Raw genomic sequence first — 24,838 nt, 5'->3', positions numbered from 1 at the left:
ATAACTATGTATGGTGTCAGATGGGTACTAGATTTGTTGGGGTGATAGATGGGAGGGGGTTGGGCGTCAGGGTGAAAAAGGTGGAGAGATTAAGTACAAATTGGTAGTTACAACATAGTCATGGGGATGTAAAGTACAGCATAGAGAATATAGTCAATAATATGATAGTAACTATATATAGTGCCAGGTGGGTACTAGACTGGTCAGGGGAAGCACTTCTTGAATTATATAAATGTCTAATCACTATGCTGTACACCTGAAATTAATATAAAATAATATTGAATGTCAACTGTAATTGAAAATTTTAAAAAGGGCGGAAAAGGTAAAAGGGAATAAGAGTTCCAAATTTCCAGGTATAAAACAAATAAGTCTTGGGGGTAATGTACAGCATAGGGAATATCGTCAATAATATTGTGATAGCATGGTACACAGTACAGTGTCAGATGGGTGCTGGACTTACCATGGCGATCACTTCTTTAGGTCTATAAATGTTGACTAACTATGGTGTACATCTGAAACTAATATAATACTGTTTGGTAACTATTTTTAATAAAACTCTTTTAAAAATATATAGATCAGTTGAAAAATAAATCTTTGGGAATCTATCACTTCTACTAGAAAAGCAACCGAAAAATACCCACATTTTAAAGTAGCAAAGAATAATGGAATACATATGTGAGATCTACACACGAGTTTGTTTGTTTGTTTGTTTTTGCATTACTTTGGGCAATGCATCTTAATCTTGGCTACACATTCTATTCACCTGGGGAGTTGTGAGGGAAAAAATCCCAATTAAAGCAGAATCTCTGAGGTGGGGCTGAGCCTGGCTAGTTTTAAATTATATCTCTGATGATTGCAATAAGCAGACATTGTTGAGAACACTGACAGAGGGGCACTCCTTCCCAAATGTGTCTCATTATAAAATCACAGGATCGCTCAGTCCACAATCAGCCCTGAGTGGTATCAAGCGTTTTTAGTCTTTGCCAGTTTGGAAGACAAAAAGTGGTCTCTGGTGGGTTTTTTTGTTTATTTGTTTGGCTTGGTTTGGTTTTTTATTTTTTATTATTTTTTTTTAACAGAGAAGCATTCGTTTCTAATTCTTTAAAGCTGTCTGACACTAAATTTCACCTTCTATAGAGTTGCCATTGTTTCTAATTTAGTGTCAACCTAAGAGTAATTTATTGCAGGATTATTTTCCAGACTATCCTGGGGCATTTCTTCTTGTCTTGAAATAATACTTCTACAACTTTCATTAGACTATGTCTTTATTACTGTAAGTCGATTCTCATCTATTTAAAGTGTGATTAAGTGTTAGGATGAGTTGTTTGGACACTAAGGGCTGTGGGACTGCAGAGAAGGGAGAAATCTATGTGGATTTTAATGACACGTAAGGAGGACTTGGATTAGAACTTGATGGATGGTGGGAGAAAAGGGGAAATGTGTCTTGGGCAGACAGTACAGCAAGTCATGAGCAAAGGTTTTATTCTAGGGATATGAAACACCCATATCCTAAATCCACCAATGCTTATTCTTTGTCTGATGCTCCTGCCTGGGATGTATCTCCCCTTTATAAACTCTCTCAGTCCAACTTCTATCAATATTACCAAACCCCATACGACCTGCTGAATCAGAATTGGATGTGGGGGCTAGAAATCTACATTTTTAACAGTTCTCCAAGTGATTTTTATAATGAGACATTAATTTAGGGGAATTAATCTATCTACATAATTCAAGAAGATAGATGGGACAGAATGTCTCTGAAAGAGAACCAAAAATGCAACGAACTAGCACTTCTGTCGACATAAATCAGATACACCATTTTTCATGTACCAAACTGGCAAAGATTAAAACACTTTGCCCCACTCAGTGTTGATGATGGAATGGGCTTTTACACACTGGTGGTAAGAATGTGAATTGGCACATTACTAAAGAACAATTCGGCAATTCTTATCAAAAGCCTTAACACTTTTCATACGCTTTGACATAGTAATTACACTTTTAGAAATTTATCCTAAGGCTGTGGTCTCAACCTTGGCAATTTATTAGAATCATTTGTGATGCTTCTATGAACTACAGATTTCGAGGCCCTACTCCCTGGAGATTCTGATTCTGTAGATTTGGGGCAAGGTCTGGGAATCTCAGTTTTGAAAATAGTGATGTAATTTGGGCTTATTGTTTTAATCTCAAGTAATAGAAAAGTTAAAAATTGGTGAAATCCCATCCTCCACTTTCTCCTCTCACTCCCTGTGGGTAATCACACTGGACATGTTTTTTTTGTATTTTTTCATTTAATAACGTGTATTACAGTCATCCCTCCATTTCAGTATATTCAGATCTAATATTTTAATAGTTATATAGCTTACATGGAAATAATTCAATTTACTTAAACACTGTGGACATTTAAAGATGGACATTTAAGATCATGTTTACATTTTTATTATTATAAATAACAAACAAAAAAAATATTCTTGTATGGATATCCTCTTTACCTGGACAAGAATTTCTGTAGGATAAATATCCAGATATGGAATTGCTGAGTCACATCAAACTTTGATGTTGACAAATTGTTTTCCGAAATGGTTTTACCAAATGTAGCAGACATACCTAACTGTCCACCAAAATTTCAGCTTCCTGTCTGACAGGATGTCCTTGAAAGAGGGAACTGGCAGCCCATCCAGAGATTACATTTCCTAGCATTTCTTGCATGGTGTGAGAGGCATGTTAACTAGTTCTTGCTAGGCAGATGCAGTGTGTCATTTTTAGGCCAGCAAATCTCAGAGGTGGCTCTGACTTCATACTCGTTCTCTTTCTCTATCTCCTGTCTGTCTTCAAAGACATCCAGGCCCCTTTGGAAAAGCTGAACCAGACTAGGGAAGGAACTTGGAATCCTGAATCACAATGAAAAGGAAAACCACCCACTTATCTACAGAATAACCAACATTAGATTTTTATGTGCATGATAAATAAAATCCCACTGTCGGATATTTTATTTAATACTGTAACCAGTAAAATCTTCATTAATATACCAGTTTACACTTATATCACAGTAGATGTCTATATTAAAAACAATTCTACAAGAGATTTTGATGTATGAAGTTAAGACCCACTGTCCTAACAGAATAATCATAAATATGAATAAAGTTTTAACAATAGGTATGTGTTCTTCACTTGATTATATTGGTGAAAAGTTGGAAAAAGTTATAAATGTCCAATTAATAGGCAAATACAAATGACGCTAAAAAAGATTATTTAATGGCATGGAATGCCATCCCAATCAACTATGGTTGGTTGATTATTTAAGTGAATGTATTAAGCTTAGGAAGGAGGTTATAAGACAATATCAAATTTTTAAATAGGTTAAAAATATATGTGAGTAGAAATATTGGCAGGAAATATACTATAATATTAACAATGGTTATCAATTGAAGATGAAATTACAGATCTTTTTCTCCTGTGTACTTATCTATGTTTTCTAAATTTTCTTTATTGGATATGCATCACCTTTGGAATAAGAAAGTTCTTTAAAAATTGGTGGGTATGACATTAAACTACATACCAAAAAGATATAACCTACAGGAACTCAGAGATAAACCACCTTCATGGCTCTGGATTTGTGTGGTTTGAGGCTTAATAACTTATGAAAGTTTGCTACCTCTGAGAGAAGACCTGAAACCAAAGTGGTTCACATGCTCATTAAAAGACCTTATACAGAACAATTTACCAACTAGTACACATTTACTAATCGATTAGCAAGGTTGGAGATTAGGACCTATATATAAAGCTAAAAAGAGTTCTAGAAATGGGAAATTAATAGTCCCAAAAATACAGTTTCTGTCTTCTAATGCATAGAGAACTGTTTTTTTTTTTAAATAAGAACCAGATGTTCTTCCATTCACTGATAAGTTTGTTTGTTCACTGACAAGTGAACGATGAGAAAATGGGATTAATTTATAGCAGAGTAACAAAAGAAGGCATTTCCTGATGACCATGTTTGTAAGATTTTGGAAAGGCTATGAAGTCTGTTCATGAAATAACCTTCCCTAGAGATTTTAAATAACAGGAAACAGATAGAGGTGTTTCAGTTGTGGTTTAGAAAAAAGGAACCCTCATACACTGTTGGTGGGAATGCAGTCTGGTGCAGCCGCTATGGAAGGCAGTGTGGAAGTTCCTCAAATAATTAAAAATAGAATTACCACATGACCCAGCAATCCCTCTCCTGGGTGTCTACCCCAAAAATCTGAAAACATGTATCCATAAAGATATATGTGCTCCAATGTTCATTGAAGCTTTATTTACGGTGGCGAAGACATAGAAACAACCAAAGTGTCCTTCGATATATGTTTGGATAAAGGTGTGGTATATATACACAATGGAATACTATTCCTCCATAGGAAAAGATGAAATAGTGCTATTTCTGACAACATGGGTGGACCTTGAGATTATTATGTTAAGCGAAATAAATCAGACAGGAAAAGTCTAGAACCATATGATTTCACTGATATGTGTTATAAAACTGAAAACAACAAAGGAACAAGAACAAAAAAATAAACAAAAACTCATAGACACAGACAATAGTTTAGTGGTTACCAGAGGGTAAGGAGGAGGGGGTGGTAGATGAGGGTAAATGGGATCAAATATATGGTGATGGAAGGAGAACTGACTCTGGGTGGTGAACACACAATATGATATACAGATGATGTATTACAGAATTGTACAGCTGAAACCTATCTAACTGTACTAATAATTGTCACCCCAATAAACTTTAATTAAAACCAAAAAATGGATGAGACATTCTGGGGGGCCCTTCTCTTTTGCTTGCTTATAGATTAGAATGTAGGAGTGGAGAATGAGTGGAGTGAGATAGCAATTATAGCAGTAAAAATGATAATTATAGCACTTACAAATGACAAAAGCTAGATGTGAGGTTTTAAATATCATTTTGCTTATAAAGATGTAATGGAGTAAAAATTGGGAACTAGGGCCAAGCCAGTGGCTCAGGCAGTTGAAGCTCCATGCTCCTAATGCCAGAGGCTGCCAGTTCGATTCCCACATGGGCCAGTGGGCTCTCAACCACAAGGTTGCCAGTTCAACTCCTCAATTCCTGCAAGGGATGGTGGGCTCCGTCCCCTGCAACTAAGATTGAACATGGCACCTTGAGCTGAGCTGCCGCTGAGCTCCCGGATGGCTCAGTTGGTTGGAGCGCGGGCTCTCAGCCACAAGATTGCCACTTCGACTCCCGCAAGGGACGGTGGGCTTCTCCCCCTTCAACTAACAACAGCAACTGGACCTGGAGCTGACCTGAACCATCCACAACTAAGATTAAAAGGACAACAACTTGACCTGGAGAAAGTGCTGGAAGTACACACTGTTCCCCAATAAAGTCCTGTTCCCCTTCCCCAATAAAAAAATTGGGAACTAAGTACCCATTTCTAGAGGACTGGTTAAATTATGATATGTCCATACGATGTGAAAGACTTATAAAAAAACACTGTAAAACATTGCCAAGAGAAATTAAAGACCTAAATAAATGAATGTTTCCTGTGGTTACCAGAAGCTGGGAGATGGGGAAAGTGGGGAGATGTTGGCCAAAGAATACAAAGTTGCAGCTACGTATGATGAATAAGCCTAGAGATCTACTGTACAGAATGAATACTATAGTTAATACTGTAGTGAATACTGGAGATATGCTGAGAGTAGATTTCAGATGCTATTATCACACATAAAAAGATGGCAACTATATGAGGAGATGATATGTTAATGAACTTGACTGTAGTAATCATTTCATTATATACATGTACATCAAATCATTTTCTACACCTTAAATATATACAATTTTAAAAATATATATTAAATATATAAAAGAAAAAACTAGGTTGTGTTTTAGTATCTTATTTGGTAAGCTCTGCTTTAGAAAATAAAAAGATAACATTTCCAAATTATTTTATAATGTGAGTATAATATTGATATTAAAACCAGACAAGGACTGTAAAAGAAAAGAATATATTTGCCAATAGGTGCAAAACCCTATATAAAATAGCAAATCGTTAGGCAGTATGTAAAAATCAAAGTTTATCTAAGGAACATAACAATGGTTCATTATAAGAAATCTATATCATATTCCTTAAGTATGGATTAAAAGAGTTAAGTATATAATTACCTTAATACTCATAGATGCAGAAAAATTATTTGATAAAATGTAATATTCAAGATTATAAGGGAATTTCCTTAACACCATAAAACTACAGCAAGCATTACCTTACTAAAATATTTCACCAGCTATGACTGCTTTACTTCAATACTATAATAAAATTCATAGCTGATAAGAGAAGAAAAAGAAAAAAGAAGCACAAACCTTGGAAAACAACAATGAAACTTTCCTTATTTGCAGATGATATAATTGCATAGAGAAAACAAAAGAGAGTTTGCACAAAGTTAGAATTAATAAGAGACTTCCAGGAGCTTTGTTTTCAAACATCACTAGTATTCTATGGACTAGCAATAAACATATAGATAATGTAATAGAAAAAAGATACCATTCAAAATATCAATAACATGTGAAAAATTATCTAGGGATAAATCTAAAGAAAGATGTGCTATACGTTCATGGAGAAAGGCTTAAAAATAGCACTGAAGGACATAGAAGACCTGAATAAATGTCGTGACGTACCATGTCTATTGATGGAAAGATTCAACATCAAGTCTTCTTAAACTAACATATAAATTTAATTCTAATAAAAATCCCAACAGAAATATTCATAAACATGAAACACCGATCCTAAAATTTACATGAAAAAAAAGGATGAAAATAACCCAGAAAATTTTGAAAAATTAAGTGGGTTGTTTGGCCCTATCAAATATCATGAATTATCATATAGTTTAGCAATTTGACAGTGTGATATTGATGCAAATGAGTAGACAAGTAGATCAAGGAAATAAGATAACAAGACTTAAAACTAGATCTATGCATATAGGAAAATTGACATAAGATGAATATAAGAAAAATGGACACATTACAAATTAGTGGGGAATATGCGGGATTATTCAATAAATGGTGCTGGAATAATTGACTATTTATATAGAAAATAAAACAAAATTATATCCCTAATCTACACAAAAGTACCTTATATTAAGCCATAAACATGAGGAATTGCTCCATTTGAAGAATAATCAGAGAAATCCACTATAATGATATATCTATTTCACAACTCTAAGATGGTAAAAATTAAGTCTGAAAACAGCAAGTATCAATGAGGAAGCACTAAAACCAGAACACTTATACACTGCTGCCTAAAATATAAATTTATTAAACTGCTTTGGAGAGCAGTGTGGTACTACAATGTGGTAGTATCTATTATACAAATTTAGACAATGTTCATATGCCAGCAATTCCCCTCCTAGGCCTAACCGAGAACAGTGTTTTAAAAACTACAGGTTATGACCTGTTAACAGATAATAAAATCAATTTAGTGGGCAATGAATAGAATGAAAGGGGGAAGGGAGGGGGAGGAAAGAGAAGGGGGAAAAATAGCAGAATGTATCACAGGATGGAAAGTATAGTCAAAGCTGTCCTTTGGGGGAAAAAATGGATGTTTCATGTTCATGGATTGGAAGACCCAATATTATTAAGATGTCATATTTTCCCAAAATGATCTATAGATTCAGTACAATTCCAATGAAAATCCCAGAAGTTTTATTTGTAGAAATCAATAATTCTGAAGAAGAGCAAAGTTTGTGGACTATTACTACTATACATCAGGACTGAATTGCAAATGCATGGTAATTAGTTGAAATGTGGTCTTGATTTAAAAGAGATAAATAGACTAACATACCAGAGACCCACATAAAAACAAGTCACCTGATTTATGACAAAAATGTCACTGCATTACAATGAAAAAGGGATGCTCATTTAAATCAATGATCCTGGGTCAACTGGATATTTATATGGAAAAAGTCTATCTCGACCCCTACACATCACACCAGACACAAAAAATCAATTCCATATGGATCACAGTCCTAAATGTGAAAGGTTAAAAGAATAAAAGTCTCAGAGGAAATCTAGAAGAACGTTTTTATGATCCAGGGCAAGCAAAGATTTCTTAAACAGAACGCAAAGAGCAGTAACAACAAAAATAAGATTGAAAAATTGGTCCTCATTAAAATTAAGAACTTTTGTTTATCAAAAAAAGACACCATTTAGAGGAGACTGAAAAGGAAAGCTGTAGTGTGGAAGAAGATATTTGTAATAGATATATCTGACAAAGGACTTATTCAGAATACATAAAGCACGACATATCAATAAAACAAAGGCAGACAAAACATTTAAAATGTGGAAAATAATAGTCGCTTTTAAAAGAGGATATCAAAATGGCCACCAATCATAAGATTCTCAGTATTATTAATCACTAGAAGAACTCAATTAAAATTACAATAAGATACCACTATAGGCACACTAAAATGGCTAAAATGAAAAGACCGACAATAGCATGTTTGCTGAGGATATGAACAGCTTAACTCATACACTTCTGTGGCAGTGAACGTTGATACAACCACTATGGAAAGCTGTGTGGCAGCATATCCTAAATCCAAACGTCTATTACTGAATTCTACCTCAGAAAATATACTCAAAAGAAATGAGTAGATATATCTACTAAAAGATACAAACAAGAATGTTCGTAACACCTATATCCATAATGTGCAAAAACTGGAAATTGTTTCCATCCACAGGAGAATGAGCAAATAAATTGTGGTATATTCATACAGTGGAATACTAAGCTGTAATTAAAAAAAAAATCAAAACTATAGCAACAAACAACAAAATGGATAAACCTTATAATGTAGAGTGAAAAAAGTTTAAAAAATAATTATGTAAATGTTTGTTCATATGAAGTTTAAAACATCCTAAACAAATCTATAAAGATTTGTGAGTGGTGTTGACTGGGAGAAGCAAGGGAGAGTTTTTTGGGTGCAAAAAAACATTCTACATCTTGATCTGGTGGTAGTTATATGGGTTACATAAAATAATAATAACAATCCATTAAGCTGTACAATGAAGATTTGTGCACTATATGTATATTAGGTATCAATGAAAAGGTTTTTTAAAAAGTGATGCACTTTCCTCTAAGTGCATTGTAGTAAAATATCTAGTAGACCCCAATCTACATCTTTCAGTTTGTATATGAAAAGGGACAGCAGATGCCGCCCTCCTATGGAATTTCTAAGTGAATCTCTAACAATTACTTTGTGTTGTATAGTGTGAGGAAGTTTGAAATCTTTTGTACTCCTGGAGCTCAAAGAGTCAGAGCACTTAGCTCCTGAGGAGTTGGTATTGGTTCAGAAAGACCACCTTCCCCTTCCCAGGTGAAGGTAGTTCTAGGATATTTGTCTTTGGTTTCCTTTCACTTCAGTCCTTACTCCTCTCCCAAGTTAGCACATTTTCTCCAGGCTTCCAGAAGGTTAGTGTCTCCTTTTTTCCCTCTGAATAGTTTTCTCAGTTCTTCCTGTTACCTTCTTTCATCAAGCCTGACCTTCTCTTATATGTGCCATAGTTCTAAAAACACTTCTTCCCAAAGCCAATTCCCTTTATCCTTAGAAATTGCTGATTCTCCCAAGAAAATTGTATAATCTAAATTGTGCTATATGCATTCTAAACTGCATTTGCAATAATGACAGGACATTTGCTCAATTTAGTTGGGGATACTTAATTACAATAAGGCAGTATCCACATTTCAATGTCAGCTCAACTCATTTTTTTAAACAAGACACTGAGCCCCTCCTACATGCTGGGCTCTGTGTTAAGCACTGAGGATGCAAAGATGCATGTTTCCAAAGAATTCAGTCTTACGGAGGAGACAGGCAAATATATAGGCATATTTGTTCCAGTAAGTTCCCATTAACTTCCTACTGAACTCCACTCAGAATTCATCAAACTCATCTTTATATCCCACTTCCCTCTCCAAATCTAATCTTCATTATGCATTAAGATCCATGTAATAATCCAAACTAAAACCATTTCTTATTTCTCACTTTCGCCCACAGTTCATATCTATTTACTCATTTACATGTCAATTCTTTTAACCAAATTCTCTCACAACTCCAACACATTTATTTCATCCCTATTGTCATTGCCTAGCTCAGCATCCTATTTCCTTTCCCTTGAACTATAGCAATGATATTCAAACAGGTCTTCACACCTCCATTTTCACCTCTGCCACGCTATCCTCCACATTATTGCCATGAAGTCTCTGTCTCTGTCTCTACCTCTGTCTCTGGGGAGACTTTTTATTGTTCAGGGAAAGAAACACAAGAATCTAAAGGAGGCAATATGGTGAGCTGATGGTGTGTTGAACTACAGGGAACCAATGAGATATTAATTTCTTTTCCAAAGTAAATCCTGACAGAGATGAGATAAGTTATGAAAACCTGGTATGTATAAAAGGCTGCGGCCCACCTGCAGCAAAATGACCAGACAGATTGAACCATAGCTGTTTTTAAAAGTTTGATATAGCACTGCTTATTTTCTTATTCCCATGTCTTTCTACTGAGGTGGAGATCACAGACTAAATGATCGAAAATAGGCAAGTTCTTGACTCCATAGACACACAGAAGGTCTTCTCGTTTTTTAGTCACCAATATTGTTCTTGGTTACCTGTACCACTTTAGCACCTTATGTGTACTCAGGAGCCCACTCGGCAGCTGGGAGTGAGATCCCTCCATTCTTGACCAAAGTAGCCAATCAGAGGGTTGTGGTAATAGAGTGCTGAAGATCCATCAGACTGGCATCCACTTCAAGGAGAATCAGAATTCAGAGAAAGGACAAATCATTATAGACTTAAATAAACTGTTAGAAAAGACTTAATAAAGAGGGAGAGCAAACCCGGCAGGCATGATACAATAAAGGCTTGGAGGAATATGCACAAAACTATTCCTGAAAAAAGTTTCAGGTGGGTGAGATCTTGAGATGATCATACTGGATTTCCAGTTTCGTGTCACGTGCACTGGACAAGTAACTGCACTGCATAACATCCGCCTTCGGCAGGCTGTCCCAAATTGCGTAGCAAACAACATCTTGACAACTAACTCACATTTCATCTTAAATGGGACCACATGCAGGTCTCTGAGGCTGGAAAATATGAGCGCTGTGATATTGGCATCAGGTAATTATCTCAGAGAAAAACCGATTTTGGAGGTGTAACCTGGGGACTTGACGAAATAACTGTGAATGACAAACTGGCTGCGGCCCACCTGCAGCAAAATGACCAGACAGATTGAACCCTCCGTTCAGCTCCTTCAGAGTTAACACAGAGTAGCTACAGCAAGCCGTAGGTTGAGGTCACCTCTTCGCTTCCCTTTGTGTGTGGTGTTCAGAAGGGAAGAAGAGGAGTGAACTGAGAAAGTAGCATGATGAGTTCGAGGATAAGATCTAGTCGATCAGAGAGGCTCATTAGTTCAAGTAACTATTTTTCTTCCCTGGTATTGCAAAAATGTGTTTCGCACCCTCCACCTTGTCATGTTTAAAATCTTACTTCACCTGATACTCAGAACCAACAACAGGATTTTTACAGACAGGGCAAGAAGGAACCCACCACTTGCCCAAATTTTAGGAGCTTTCAGCTCCAACATGTATTTTCGTTCAGGCAAACCCAAATGACATCTGAGAGAGCCCAAAGTGCAGAGGGTAGAATACATGAAGGTGGGTTACACTTGCGTGTGCCTCCTCATCCATCGAGTTTAAAAACTCTAAAAGAGTCATTATCATGGTCAGTGAGAACTCTTCTGTAAGTGGTGGGATTACTAACCACAGATTCACACCAAAACCCTGAATACAGCCTTCTATTAAGTTGTTGCAAAAGTAACTGCGGTTTAAAAGGTTAAAAAAAAAAAAATTGCAAAAACTGCAATTACTTTTGCACCACCCTAATAATTAGTGGAGATTTTTTTTTTCTATTATCAGACAAGTTTGGTGATGCCTGTTTCTCCTTACTTTCCCAAAACTAATTTTTGAGGAATAGATATAGAAGTTCCTACAAGTTAAAAATAAAAACATAGAAGGTGTGAACTTTTTAGACTGTAAGCTTCATGACTTCTCCAATTGCATTCCTAGTACTTAAAATGAGATTTATAACATAGTAAGGACTCATTAAATATTTGTCCACTAAATAATATTTGCTATATGATAATTACAAAAGACATAGTATAAAGAGACACAGAAAGTATGAAAATGAAGAGATGGATTCATTTGCCAGTTAGTAAATAATAACAAAAAGAAAGCCTCACAATAAAATTTCAAGATGAAAAAATAGAAAGTGGATCAAAGAAGGATGTTTTATATTGATTTAAAAAAAAAAAAAACCTAAGTCATCAGTATTATTTTGTACCTATGCTCCGCACAAAATAGGAACAAATATATAAAGCAAAAACTTCTAGAAGTTTAGGAGAGTTGATAAATCCACAGTAATAGAAAAAGACTTCGGTATGTTGCTCTCAAAAATCAATGGAATTTTTTAACAGGTCTCTCTGATTCCCTCTTGACTATCAAAAGTTATATCAGCCAGAGTGAGCTTTTGAAAACAAATCAGTTCATGTCACACCTCTGCTCACATTGCTCAGTGGCTTCCCGTCACACTCAGCTTTAGACGCAGATTGCTTACCAAGGCCCTCAAGCTTCTTTAAAAGACAGCCCCTGCTCACCTCTTTGATCTCATCACCTTTTTATTATTTCATGTTTTAGATGCATCTTTGTAAAAACCGCAATTTGTGTTATGACTGCTGATGTTTGTCCATTTAATAGATATCATTCGGATTTTTTATCTATCTTATTTTGTGCTTTCAATTTTTTATGCACTCTATTTTCACTTGTAGTGGTACTTCTGAAATTTTACCGTGTATGCTTAAACATGTGTTTAATTTCCTTTAGTACTTCCCTCCATGAGGGAATCGTTGTGGTGAACCTTCAAATTTATATAATAATTAACTGTATATAGAATTTTAAGTTGATAGATATTATATTCCAGCTCTGTGAAGAAATTATTCTACTCTTTTGTTGCTTGTTAGCTGTTTCAAATTTGGTTTTCAGTTTATCTCTCATTTCTGTGTAGGTAATATGCTTGTTCTCTCTTATTACTTGTAGGATCTTTTCTTTCTCTGTGTAGTTTATTTTTATTTATCATGCTTGGGACCTGTATTTCTAGAATGTAAAAATGTAGGACAGCCACCATGTCAGCTACTACTTACAATTCTATTTTATAGTGAAAAAAAATTTTTGACTATAAAAAAATTCCCTTTAATTTGTCATAAGTTTCTCTGTGCATTTAAAAGTATATTATGTTTTATCTAGCATTTCTATGTATTTTCAGTGGGACAATTTTTACATTTATCTAGCTAGAAATAGAAGTCAAAATTTGAACTATAGACTATGTAGATATGAAAAAGGAGAGCACTACATATTAAAATATATAAAAATTATCTCTAAAAAATGTATAGAGTTAAATTCATTTGTAAGAAAAAAAAGAAAAATAAATGAAGTAAGCACTTGAATAAAGAAGTTAGAAAAAGAACAAACAATTAAACGGAAGAAATAAGATGGATACACCACCAGATTGGTGCACGATATATGTCCATAACACGTGTGGGGCAAGGATATGGATGGAGTCAGAACTCGTACGCTACCGGGGAACGGTAAACTGGTATAAACATTTAGAAAACACAATATTGGCATTATCCAGTACAATTAAAGATGTATACATCATCCATGATTGAGCAATTCCACTCCAGGTGTATATCCTAGAGAATTTCATGCTATTTACACTAAGGAACACACACAAGACTTTTCAGACCAACCTTGTTTGAAACAGCAAAGAAATACTGGCAATAATCCAAGTGCCCATCAACAGTAAAATGGATAAACTGTGATATAGTCACACAATGAAATGTTATGTAGCAATGAAACTGAATAAACTACTACATGCATCAACATGGATGAATCTCAGGAACTATGTTGAATGAAGACAGCAAGCTGTAAAGAATAAATACAGTATGATCCCATTTATGCGAGGTTCCATAACTTGCAAACCTATATACTATATTGTCCAGGGATATCAGTATATGTGGTAAAACTGTAACAAAAATGGGAGAGACTAATAAAAGCAAAATTTAGATTAGTGGTTTCTCTGGGTGGGGACAGAACAGAGCGGAGTTAGAGAAGGGACAAAGGAGACTTCAAAAATACTGGTAGCTACTGGGTATACAATATCAGTGGCAGCCTGCGTTCCAGCCTTCTATCTGCATATACATGTATAGATTATGGAATAACACTCATCAAGTATTAATATAATTATAACTAGGCAGATTTCTGTATTGCTGTATTTTGTATTGCATGTTTCTGTATTGTTACAATTCTGTATTGCATGTTTCTGTATTGCTACAATTTTTATTATGAATGTGCACCTATTTATTGTTTTTTTTAAATAGGCATTCTATCTAAGGGAGAAAGACAGAGAGAAAGGTTGTTATAGACCAAATATTTGTGTCTCTTCAAATTCATATGTTGAAATCCTAACCATTAATGTGACGGTATTAGGAGGTAGAGTTTCTGGGAGGTAACTGGGTCATGAGGCTCATGAGGGCAGAGCTCTCATGAATGAGAGTAGTGTCCTTATAAGACAGACCCCAGAGAATTCCCCTCCCCCTTCTGCCACTTGAGATCATAGTGAAAAGGCAGTCATTTATGAACCAGGAAGCTGAATCAGACACCAAATCTGCCAGTGCTTTGATCTTGGCCTTCCCAGCCTCCAGAACTGTGAGAAATAAATATCTTTGTTTAAAATCCACCTAATCAGTTTTATCTTTGTTATAGCAGCCCAAACAGACTGAGACATAGAGAGGAAGGTGAACAAGGAAAAGAAGTTTGCAATAGGTAGTCCAAGCACAAAGATCCAGCAATCAAGATCTTAGGTATTTACTTACCCCAACGGGTTGAAAACTCATGCCCACACAAAAATCTTCACATACATGTTCACATCGGCTTTATTCATTATAGCCAAAAATGCATAAACAAATTATAGTACAGTATTCTCCACTTATCCTCAAGGGATATGTTCCAAGACCCCTGGTGGATGCCTGAAACAGTAGGTAGTACTGAACCCTACATATACAGATGCTCCTTGACTAACGATGCAGTTATGTCCCAATAAACCAATTGTAAGTTGAAAATATCATAAGTCAGAAAAGCATTTAAAACTCCTAACCTACCAAGTATCATAGTTTAATCTAGCCTAACTTAAACATGCCCAGAACACTTACATTGGCCTACAGTTAAGCAAAATCATCTAACACAGTGAATACACTGTAGAGAATTGGTTGTTTACACTTGATCACCTGGCTAACTGCCCCTGTCCAGCATCACAAGAGAGTATTATACCGCATATTGCTTGCCTGGAAAAAGATCAAAATTCAAAGTACAGTTTCTATTGAATGCATTGCACGATGCACTCAAAACATCCTAAATCGGGGATGTCTCTACTATGTGTTTTCCTTTACATACAAACCTATGATAAAGTTTAACTTATAAATTAGGTACAGTAAGAGATTAACAACTAATAATAAAATAGAACAATGATAATACACTATAATGAAAGTTATGTGAAGGTGGTCTCTATCACACAAAATATCTTATAGTGCTGTTCTCACCTTTTCACTTAAAGGAAGCACTTTGTGGTTTCTCTTTGGCACACCCAAATTGCCTGTATGACTGCTCTTGTACTTTGTCCATTGTTAAGTAAAATAAGCATTACTTGAACACAGCACTGCAACACAGTAACAGTGGATCTGATAACCAAGATGGCTACTAAGTGACAAACGGATGGACAAGCATACTCAGCGAGGAGACACTGGACAAAGGGAGGATTCATATCAGGGACAGGATGGAGCAACACTGCATGAGATTTCGTTATGCTACTCAGAATGGTGGGCACACAATTTAAAAGTTATGAATTGTGTATTTCTGGAATTTTCTATGTAATATTTTTGGACTGCGGTTGACAGCAAGTAACTGAAACCACATAAAGTGAAACTGTGGATAAAAGAGTACCACTGTAATGTATCTGAACAGGTTCAACAATTGTCACAAATGTACTACACCAATGCAACATGTGAGTAATAGGGGAAAAGGAGGAGGGGGTTGGAGAGGGAGTGTATGGGAACTTTTTGTACTTTCTGCTCAATTGTTCTATAAACCTAAAACTGCTCTAAAAAACATAAAATCGTGTGTGTGTGTGTGTGTGTTTAAGGTCTAAGAACAAGGGGAAGCATTCTTGAAATATCTGGGGTAGATATTTATTTTTTAGCAAAACCTAACATAGCCCTTACCACATGCTTTTGGCCACAGAGTGTAAATATCTTGCCCTGGGACACACAGAGAGTAAGTCCCAAAGCCAGAATTCAGCCTGATACAGTCCTTGTTCCTGGTCTTGACTGGAGACTGCCTCCCCTTAAACGGGCTAAGGCTAGCTGGATATCAGTATTCACTGCTTCCCATCTTGGAGCTTGCCTTTACTCTTGGTTCAGTGGTTTTGTTTAATTTGTCTTTTATAACAAGCCATTCTAAATTCTTATCAGAAGTAGATGTAATATAAAATAGTAAATTTATATATTGAAACTGCTCTATAAAGAACTAAAATAAATCTACCTTATACCTGGCTTAGTTCCCTGGTACCATATTATTTGTTCTTTTTTCTTATAATAGTTAAAATAGATTGTATTTAAAATTCCAGAGGATGAAAATGCTTAAACCAGATAAGCACCATATCAACAATCTTTCGATAGGTTTTTTCCTCCTTTTGGGGCTGCGGGCGAATCATGTTTTATCAAAAAGTCTTGTCTTATTAAAAAAACTTAATGGGAACATGATAGACTAAAAAGAAACATGAAATACAGGGTTGTTTAGGTGTAAAACCATAGCTGACATGTTCTTTATCACTATTTTCTACTATGTTCTGAATTAATATACAAATACCCAGTAAGCATAGTTTATAAAACAAAATATGCAGAAGCACAAGAAAGAAACAGCAAGTACGGGGCCGGCCCGGTGGCTCAGGTGGTTGAATCGCCATGGTCCTAAAGCAGAGGTCGCTGGTTCAATTCCCACATGGGGCCAGTGAGGTGCGTCCTCTACAGCTAAGATTGTGAACAACGGATTGTAAACAACGGCTGGGAGCTGGGCTGCTGTGAGCAGCGGGGAGGTCAGCGCAGGCTACCATGTGCTGCCAGGAGGGACCTGGGTGTGTATTTGGGGGCGAAGGGGGGATGGGGTGCGCAAGGCTCATAATAGCAGCATGGGCCTACACAACTAGACTGAGAAGCAATGGCTGGAATCGGAGTGGGAGAGGGGGAGGCGGAAGAAGGGGAAAAAAAAAAAGAAACAAGTGCTTTTGTCAATTCAAAATATCTCAACTAACCAAACTGTTTTTTGAGCTCCCAGTTTGTAGTAGAACCACACTGGGTAGTAGAAGGAAGAGGGAGGTCACAAAAGGAGGTCAAGCTTTTACCCTCAAAGAGCTTGTGACCTGCTTAGACATATCCAGCACTGATGAGATGCTGGTTTTCTTGCAACCAGTGCTCTGTGAAGGATCAGAAAAAGGGCTAACATGCAGGTGAGGGTTGCCCTTGCAGCCCCAGGACCTCCACAGCTCCTCCAGGAGTGAATGGGAAGTGGATTGGAGGAAGAGGGATGGCAGAGCATTCCTGGCTATGGGACAGTCATGAATTAGGCTCAGAGTTAAACAGCGATCTTGGTGTGTTTGGAAATAAGGAGTAGGTTTATTTTTCTGGGACAGGGTAGTTGAGCAGCTCAGGCAGTTTGTTGGTAAAAGCCTACAGAGGCCAGATGCTGAAGGGCCAGTGACATAAGCACAAGAGTTCGTGCTTAAGCTGAAATGTGACTGGGAGTTACTGAGGGTTCTTGAGCTCCCTCACAATCTGATACCCACACAGAAAAAAAAAAAAAAGATGGCCTGTACACTTACTCTTGATTTATACCAGGCAGGTCCTGCTATTTTCCCTATCAACAAGAACCATTTCCTGAAAGCCTTTTTTTTTTTTTTGCCAGAATAAAAGCTCCAATCTTCCTTACAATTTCAAAAGGCAAATAACAATCATTCTCGTTTACCGTAAAAGATATGGGAATTCAGAAAGATTAAGTGATTTTCCCAAGGCCACATTTTGAGAGTCAGAATTTTCAAAGACCATGCATCATCCATTTTTACCCATCTGTGCCCCTCTAGCAAAATACAGAACCTTTGTTTCTAGGCCAGAGGTCAGCAAACATTCCTATAAAGGGAAAGATAAATATGCCTGATACACACACACACATACACACACAATCACATAAACATATTTTTATTTTAGGCTTTGGGGGCCATACAGTCTCTGTTACAACTCAACTCTGTGGTTGTAGGTCAAAAGCAACCAAAGTCAGTGTGCTATGAGAATGGCCATGTTCCACTAAAATACAGAAATTTGAATTTCATATAATTTTCATGTCACAGATGTATTTATGTTTTTTATTTTTTCAACCACTTAAAAATGTAAAAGCCATTCTTAGTCATGGGCCATACGAAAACAGTCAATGGCCACATATGACTTGCAGGAAGCAGTATGCCAACCCTTGTGTTAGGTTTATTGAGTAGAGCATTAAGCTAATGAAGCCAAGGTTAAATGTCTTATCGCCATCAGAAATAGTTTGCTTTATGCTGTGAAAGATCCCGTTTTGTTGGCAACAAGCTATTTTTTTTACCCCCAGCCAAGTATCTTGCAAATTTGTACGGGATGACAAGGGCAAAAATGGCTCAGTTCAACCCAAACAGTAAGAAAAAAGACAACGTATTTGTCCCTCTCAAAACTGTTAGTAACTTCAAGCACCTTTGTTTTATAGTCTTGGTAAAATTTTCTAAAAATATATTCATTGTAAGTTTGGGATTCTGAGAATACCTCACTGAGAAATGGTACTTGTACTTTTCATGTTATTTAATATGTTGTATAGGCACGCAGTAAATATTACAGCAGTCCATGTTCAGAGTTTGCTACATCAACACTTCTGGGTTTAGCTCAGTAGTACCCTGCCCTTAATTATTTAGATCCCTGATTCACTCACTTTATTCATTCATCCTTTTAATCAATGAATATTACATATCTACCCTATATCCAGCCTCCTGGTGGGTGCTGGGAATTCAAAGCTGAATGTTAAAATCCTTGTCTCAAGGAACTCACAGTTTGGCGGAGAATACAAATACACAGAAATAACACTAATGTAGGATACATTAAATGCTATGGTACAGATGTGTTTCCAGGTGCTGTGGGAACGCAAAGATCGGCTTTGCCTGTGTGAACCTTTGGAATAAGGCTCTAGAGTACACCAAAGAATGTTTCTGAAGGAGGTGAGATAACCAAATCTGGAAGGTACATACAACCATGATGCTTCCAACTATGGATGAGAATAATACTAACTCTAAATTGTTACAGAAGAGACAAAGGCAAGGGAGGACTGGGGAATAGCCACAAAACTATTATCTTTTAAATCCCGGCATTGTCAAATTCTATCATAACTCAAATAGTCACATGTAAATCACACATACCCTCCCACTTACAGCACACTTAGATTCAAATATTCACGAAAAACAAACATTGGGTAATAAAATAAAATTGGGCACAAAATTTAAAATGGTAAGGGAACTCAGACTTTACACTCTTAGATCTCATTTGAAAATAATATAAGGGTACATGTTTGATTTTTTTTTTACTGAATTTAAGACTCATAAATTCAAATATTTTGAAAAAGTAGAATGCATTCTCACCTGAAGGACTTTCCTAATTCTTTTCAGATTGTGTATCAAGAGCAGATTTTTCTCTTTGGAAACACGACCTAACTGGTCATCCAGTTGTATTAACAAGTTTTGAAGAAGAATTGTTGCCATGGTTTCATTGTTAGAAGCCGCCTCCCTAAAAAACAAAAGTGTTATTACACAGCAGGAAACAACTTAGTAAAATGTCTATTTTTTTACCACACTAATTTTAAAGTGATAAATCTATTCCACAGTAATAAACGTTTAACGGTTTTTAAAAAATTGTACTTCTCGCTGGAAAAATTATTGTATACATGAAATATACTCAATAGCATTAATCACTAGGGAAATTCAAATCGAAACACAAAAAGATACTACTTCACATCTATTAGGATACAATTATTTAAAACACAAAATAAGTATTAACATGTGGAGAAACTGGGTCTCTTGTATGTTGCTGATAGGAATGAAAAATGATGCAGCCACTGTGGAAAACAGGATGGGGATTTCTCAAACTATAAACACAGAATTACATACAGCAATTCCACTCCTGGGTAGATACCCAAAAGACTTGAAAGCAGGGACCTGAACAGACATTTGTACACCAATGTTCATAGCAGCTTTATTTACAATAGCTAAAAGGTAGAAACAACTCAAATGTCTATTGATGGAAAAATGGATAAACAAAATGTTATATATATATATATACACAAACACACAGAATATACAATAGAATTATTATTCAGCCTTAAAAAGGAAGGACTTCTGATACATGCTACATGATGAGTCTTAAAAATATATATATGCTAAGGGAAATAAGTCAGTCACTAAAGGACAAATATTTTGTGCTTACGCTTATATGAAGTACCTAGAGTAGTCAAATTCATATAGACAGAAATTAGAATTGTGGCTGCCAGGGCCTGGGATGGGGAAAACGGAGAGTTACTGTTTAATGAGTATAAAGTTTCAGTTTGGGAAGATGAGAAAGTTCTGCAGATGGATGATGGTGATGGTAGCACAATGTGAATGTACTTAACGGCACTAAACTGTATGCTTACAAGTGGTTAAAATGGTAAAGGTTATATTAGTATACATTACCACAGTAAAAAAGTTAGGTGACTTGTTTAAAGCAAAAAAAAAAAAATTGTTTCTAGTTGTACAAGGTGAATAGAGTTAAAAAGAATGTTTGTAAAACATACTAATAAAAATATTTATTTACACTGAGTCTGTGATGGAGAATTAATATAAATAGTAGACTTACCTCTTGAATTTTTAATATTTAAAAATTGCTGGGGTTTTGACTTACAGAAAAACAAAGCTCTAGTATCATTAAGTTTTCATTTTAAAACTTAGATTTCTGGATGAAATCAGAAAGGACAATCATTCTCCTCCTTTGAAAAACCTTTCCAAAATTTTGAAGAAGTATTTTTATCTTAAAAGAATGTACCTATTGAGTCAAAAGTGGGCCATAGAATAAATCCATAGGGATAGAGTATAAAGCATTTTTGCATCAACCTCTAGGAGAAACAAAATAGTATTTGATCTTACCAGTCCTGATTTTCAATCCATTGGGCCAGCAGATGTCGAATTTCCATAGGAAAATTGTCATCATAGAACTGATCTACTTGCTCCAAATATTTGATTTCTAACTGTTGGACTTGATTCCACTGAGACATGCTGTAAAACAAGGGGTAAACGAAAGGTTTAAAAGTAATGTTAATAACTGTGGTACCTCTTATTCTTTTCTTAGATTTCAAATAAAGACAGTATTTTCCATTAGTTAAATAACTGAAGAAAAATTACTTTTCTTTTATGGTCACTCAATTAAAACAGAAAAGAAAAATGCTTTCAAAGCCAAAGATAAAGCAATTCTAAACTTGTCCATAAATCATCCCCAATGAAGGAAACAGGATACTCCCTCTACTCCCAAACCACCTCCTTTTTGCTCTAACAGGAACTCCTATTCCCCCTTTTCCAGAAATCTTTCACTGCTCAGCACCCCTCTGCCCACCCCACCCCCATTAATCTGCACGAATTTGTATTCACAACAAGCTCCTCCCATACCTCTTTCTCCCTCCACACTGTTAGACTTTGAGCAATTTAAAGGCAAAGAGCATACTTAGCTATACCTCCTAAGGTTCTCCTATGGCTTTAGATGTGAGGAATACCTGATAAAAGCTTTTTATATGAAATTGCCCAATCCTTTTTTCTTCATTTCAGATGTGTCTGACTTCTAGAGTCAGTCTTATGTTTCTAGAGTTCTAGTCTAACTAATTTGGTCTTAGCTTTATGAAGAGTTTCATGTATGCATTTTCGTGGGCTCTAATTCTTTCAGTTCAAAACATCTCTCAACCAATACATATTTTTGTTTTTGTGATGATTCACTATAGCTGGGCAAAGCTTTTAAAGTCAACTTTTAAGGAGTCTCTGATGTACGCCTGATAGTGGTTAAACCCTCCAGTGACTTGAGGAAGAAATCACACTTGATATGTATTTGACAGCCTGTCATAAAACAAAAAGTATGTGTTTCCCCACATAAACCCCATTCTGGCCAATTTTGAAGCTTTAGACATATTTCCTAACTCGGGAAATGAACACGACATTTCCTTGAAGTTACAGTATTTTACTGTTTCAAAAGTCAAATTTTTCATTGTTTTGTCAGCAATTCTAGATCAAAGAACAAATTTTTATATGATTAATCACCGTAGTATTTCAACCTATCTCGAAGATAAATTAAGGTTTCCTTTTCTCTACAGAACACCATGATAATAAATTTCACATATTTCAGGTTTCAAATGGAACCATTTGGGGGCAACTTTTCCCTGATCTAAATGTATAGAAGAAAATTAATGCCAATGTTTTGCTAAAAGAAAGCAACTGGGAAAAGAAATAATGTCTCATTTGCAAATCACTTTATATTTATGAAGACCTTTACACATGACAATTCTGGGCACATTGTAAGTGCTTATTAAGTGTCTATTAAGTCAATGAGTGGTACTCCTGATGTTGTTGTGAATAAGGTAAATGGATAGTATTACCCCAACTTTAAAAATGAAAAAAATCTGAGGGTCAGAAATGACTCCTCGATGCACAACTTTAAAGATTGACCTGGGGTCTCCTGACACCAAATGCATCTCTTTTTCCAGATACTGGGTGTATATATGTTCCACACAAAATTGGAACATTTGTTCCTATGCCACTATTAACATTGTCCTGCTATAACCCATCAATTTATTCTAGTTAATGACGAGAGAACATGAGCTGAAAATCGCATTGCAATTCTAATTGCTACTATTATTAAATCTGCTATGATTTGGATAAAAATCTGTTTTCTAACAAAAGAATTAAGTCAACTGAACCTATCCTAAAGTTAGATAGATCACTCTTAGGACCCAAGTTTAATTTTCAGAGAGCTGAACTCAAGGCTGAGAAGAGGAAGAACAAGCTGAATAGTCCTAGGATATTCTTCTCCGTTGCAGCCTCCAGAAATGTCTCCAGAATTCCTTCAGCACATTTCTATGCTTTCACTCTTGAAGGGCTAATTCTCCAGTCCCAAGAAAACTATGGAACATTTGTTTTGAAAACTGAGTGCCTGTCTCTTCTCTTTGAACGCCTGGTCCTAGAAGATATATAGAAAGGGACATTTTGTTTTTGTCCCACTGGTGGGTAACTAATGGTGCTTTGTAGGCTCTGTGGCCTGGAGCTTGCACAGATGGCCTGTCCTAAAACATCACTTGCTCTCATCAAAGCCACAATCACTGGGTATATTAACTGTGGACTTTTTTCTGAAACCCAGGTACGCCGTCTAATGTCAGACAGCATAACTCAGAGAAGCTGGCGAAGAAAGTGAAGAGGGGCTCACTTTTTAGCACTCGGCGAGGACACACCTCCACATCAGCTACAACTGTCCTACCGTTCACATTCCGGGTGGCACAGCACACACGCAAATCTCCCGTTCAGAGACCTGCACTGGAGTGCATCTTTGAATCACGGAGTTGGACGCTTCTTTTCAAAATCACCTAACCTCAGACAAGTCAAAGGAAAGTAACTGTCAAAACAGCAAGTGAACAGCAAAGCCTCAACAGCAGTCTGCATAAGCATTTCCTGGCCAGTTCTTCTCTGAAAAAGCAATATGAAGGTGTGGTCTGCCTACTTACCTGGCTCCCTCAGCCTAGGTCCCAGGCGGTGCTCAAGTCCAAAGCCAGAATCTCCCCTCACACTCCCCGGGACAAAGCCTCTGATGCCATCATCAGTAGAGGATTTGCATTTCTCCTCCCACTTGAGGCTTTCCTGTGCGTCAGTGTTAGCGTCTCTGGGACTTTACTTGGGTCAGTTCCCACCCACTCTCTATTCTAGAAATGCTAAGAGCAGAAACAGGCTGAAGCCCCTTTGCAGGAGGCCCTCTCTTTTCAACCCCATCAGTCACCTGCAGCTGCAGGTGACCCAAGAGGGTTAGGAGGAGGTGGGTGGGTGGGCACTAAGCACACTCATTTTCATCAGTGGTTTCCCCAAACAATTTGGGACCCCCTGCAGACTTATTTACCTGGAGCTAAATTCCTAGCTTCCTGCCTTCCTCCTTTCAGTCGCCACTCACCCTGGTGAGCCAGCCCCAAGGATGAAAGGGGTGGGTAGCCAGGATCCAAACACCAAGTTCATGGACCTTACTGTGGTCCAATTCCAGCAGGTTCTGCTCCCTAGAAGAAGGACAGCCTCACCCAAAGGCTTGGGGCAGCCTCTGTGGAAGCCGCTAAAAGCCTGCCCCTATTGGCCCAGCATCCTCCTTCTCTCCCAGTAGCCCTGTTCCTGGTTGCTGTGGTGTGCTTTTCTCCCTTTGTGACATGTGCCTGTTCTAGAATCACAGAGCTGGAGGGAGCCTTGGTCTCATCTGGTTCTAACTCTTCTTTCGTGTCTGGAGAGACTGAGGCCCAGAGAGGTAACCAAACTCACTCAATGAGTTAGCCGCTGAGCCTAGGTAAGAGTCCAGGAATTTCAACTCCCTCCTTAGT

At 36.7% G+C, this 24,838-nt stretch overlaps 1 protein-coding gene across 3 annotated transcripts in view; it reads right to left on the bottom strand.

The window, feature by feature from the left end:
* Nucleotides 1-24,067, bottom strand: part of STAT4 (signal transducer and activator of transcription 4) — a 92,111-nt gene extending 68,044 nt beyond the window's left edge. Inside the window, exons 1-3 of one of the 3 annotated variants that reach the window (XM_033112254.1) lie at nucleotides 23,990-24,067; nucleotides 21,381-21,509; nucleotides 19,845-19,989 (exon numbers count right to left, since the gene is read on the bottom strand). In XM_033112254.1, the coding sequence (XP_032968145.1) occupies nucleotides 19,845-19,989; nucleotides 21,381-21,508 (273 nt within the window). In that variant the 5' untranslated portion in view covers nucleotide 21,509; nucleotides 23,990-24,067. Of the gene's footprint in view, nucleotides 1-19,844; nucleotides 19,990-21,380; nucleotides 21,510-23,694; nucleotides 23,803-23,989 lie in introns of those variants that run through there. The other 2 variants (XM_033112257.1, XM_033112256.1) reach the window with 2 other exon arrangements.
* Between the last annotated feature and the right edge of the window lie 771 nt (nucleotides 24,068-24,838).

Source organism: Rhinolophus ferrumequinum, chromosome 8, assembly GCF_004115265.2.
Source record: "Rhinolophus ferrumequinum isolate MPI-CBG mRhiFer1 chromosome 8, mRhiFer1_v1.p, whole genome shotgun sequence".
Taxonomy (NCBI): domain Eukaryota; kingdom Metazoa; phylum Chordata; class Mammalia; order Chiroptera; family Rhinolophidae; genus Rhinolophus; species Rhinolophus ferrumequinum.
Note: the sequence above shows the minus strand (reverse complement) of the source record. Positions and strands in the feature narration are given on the sequence as shown.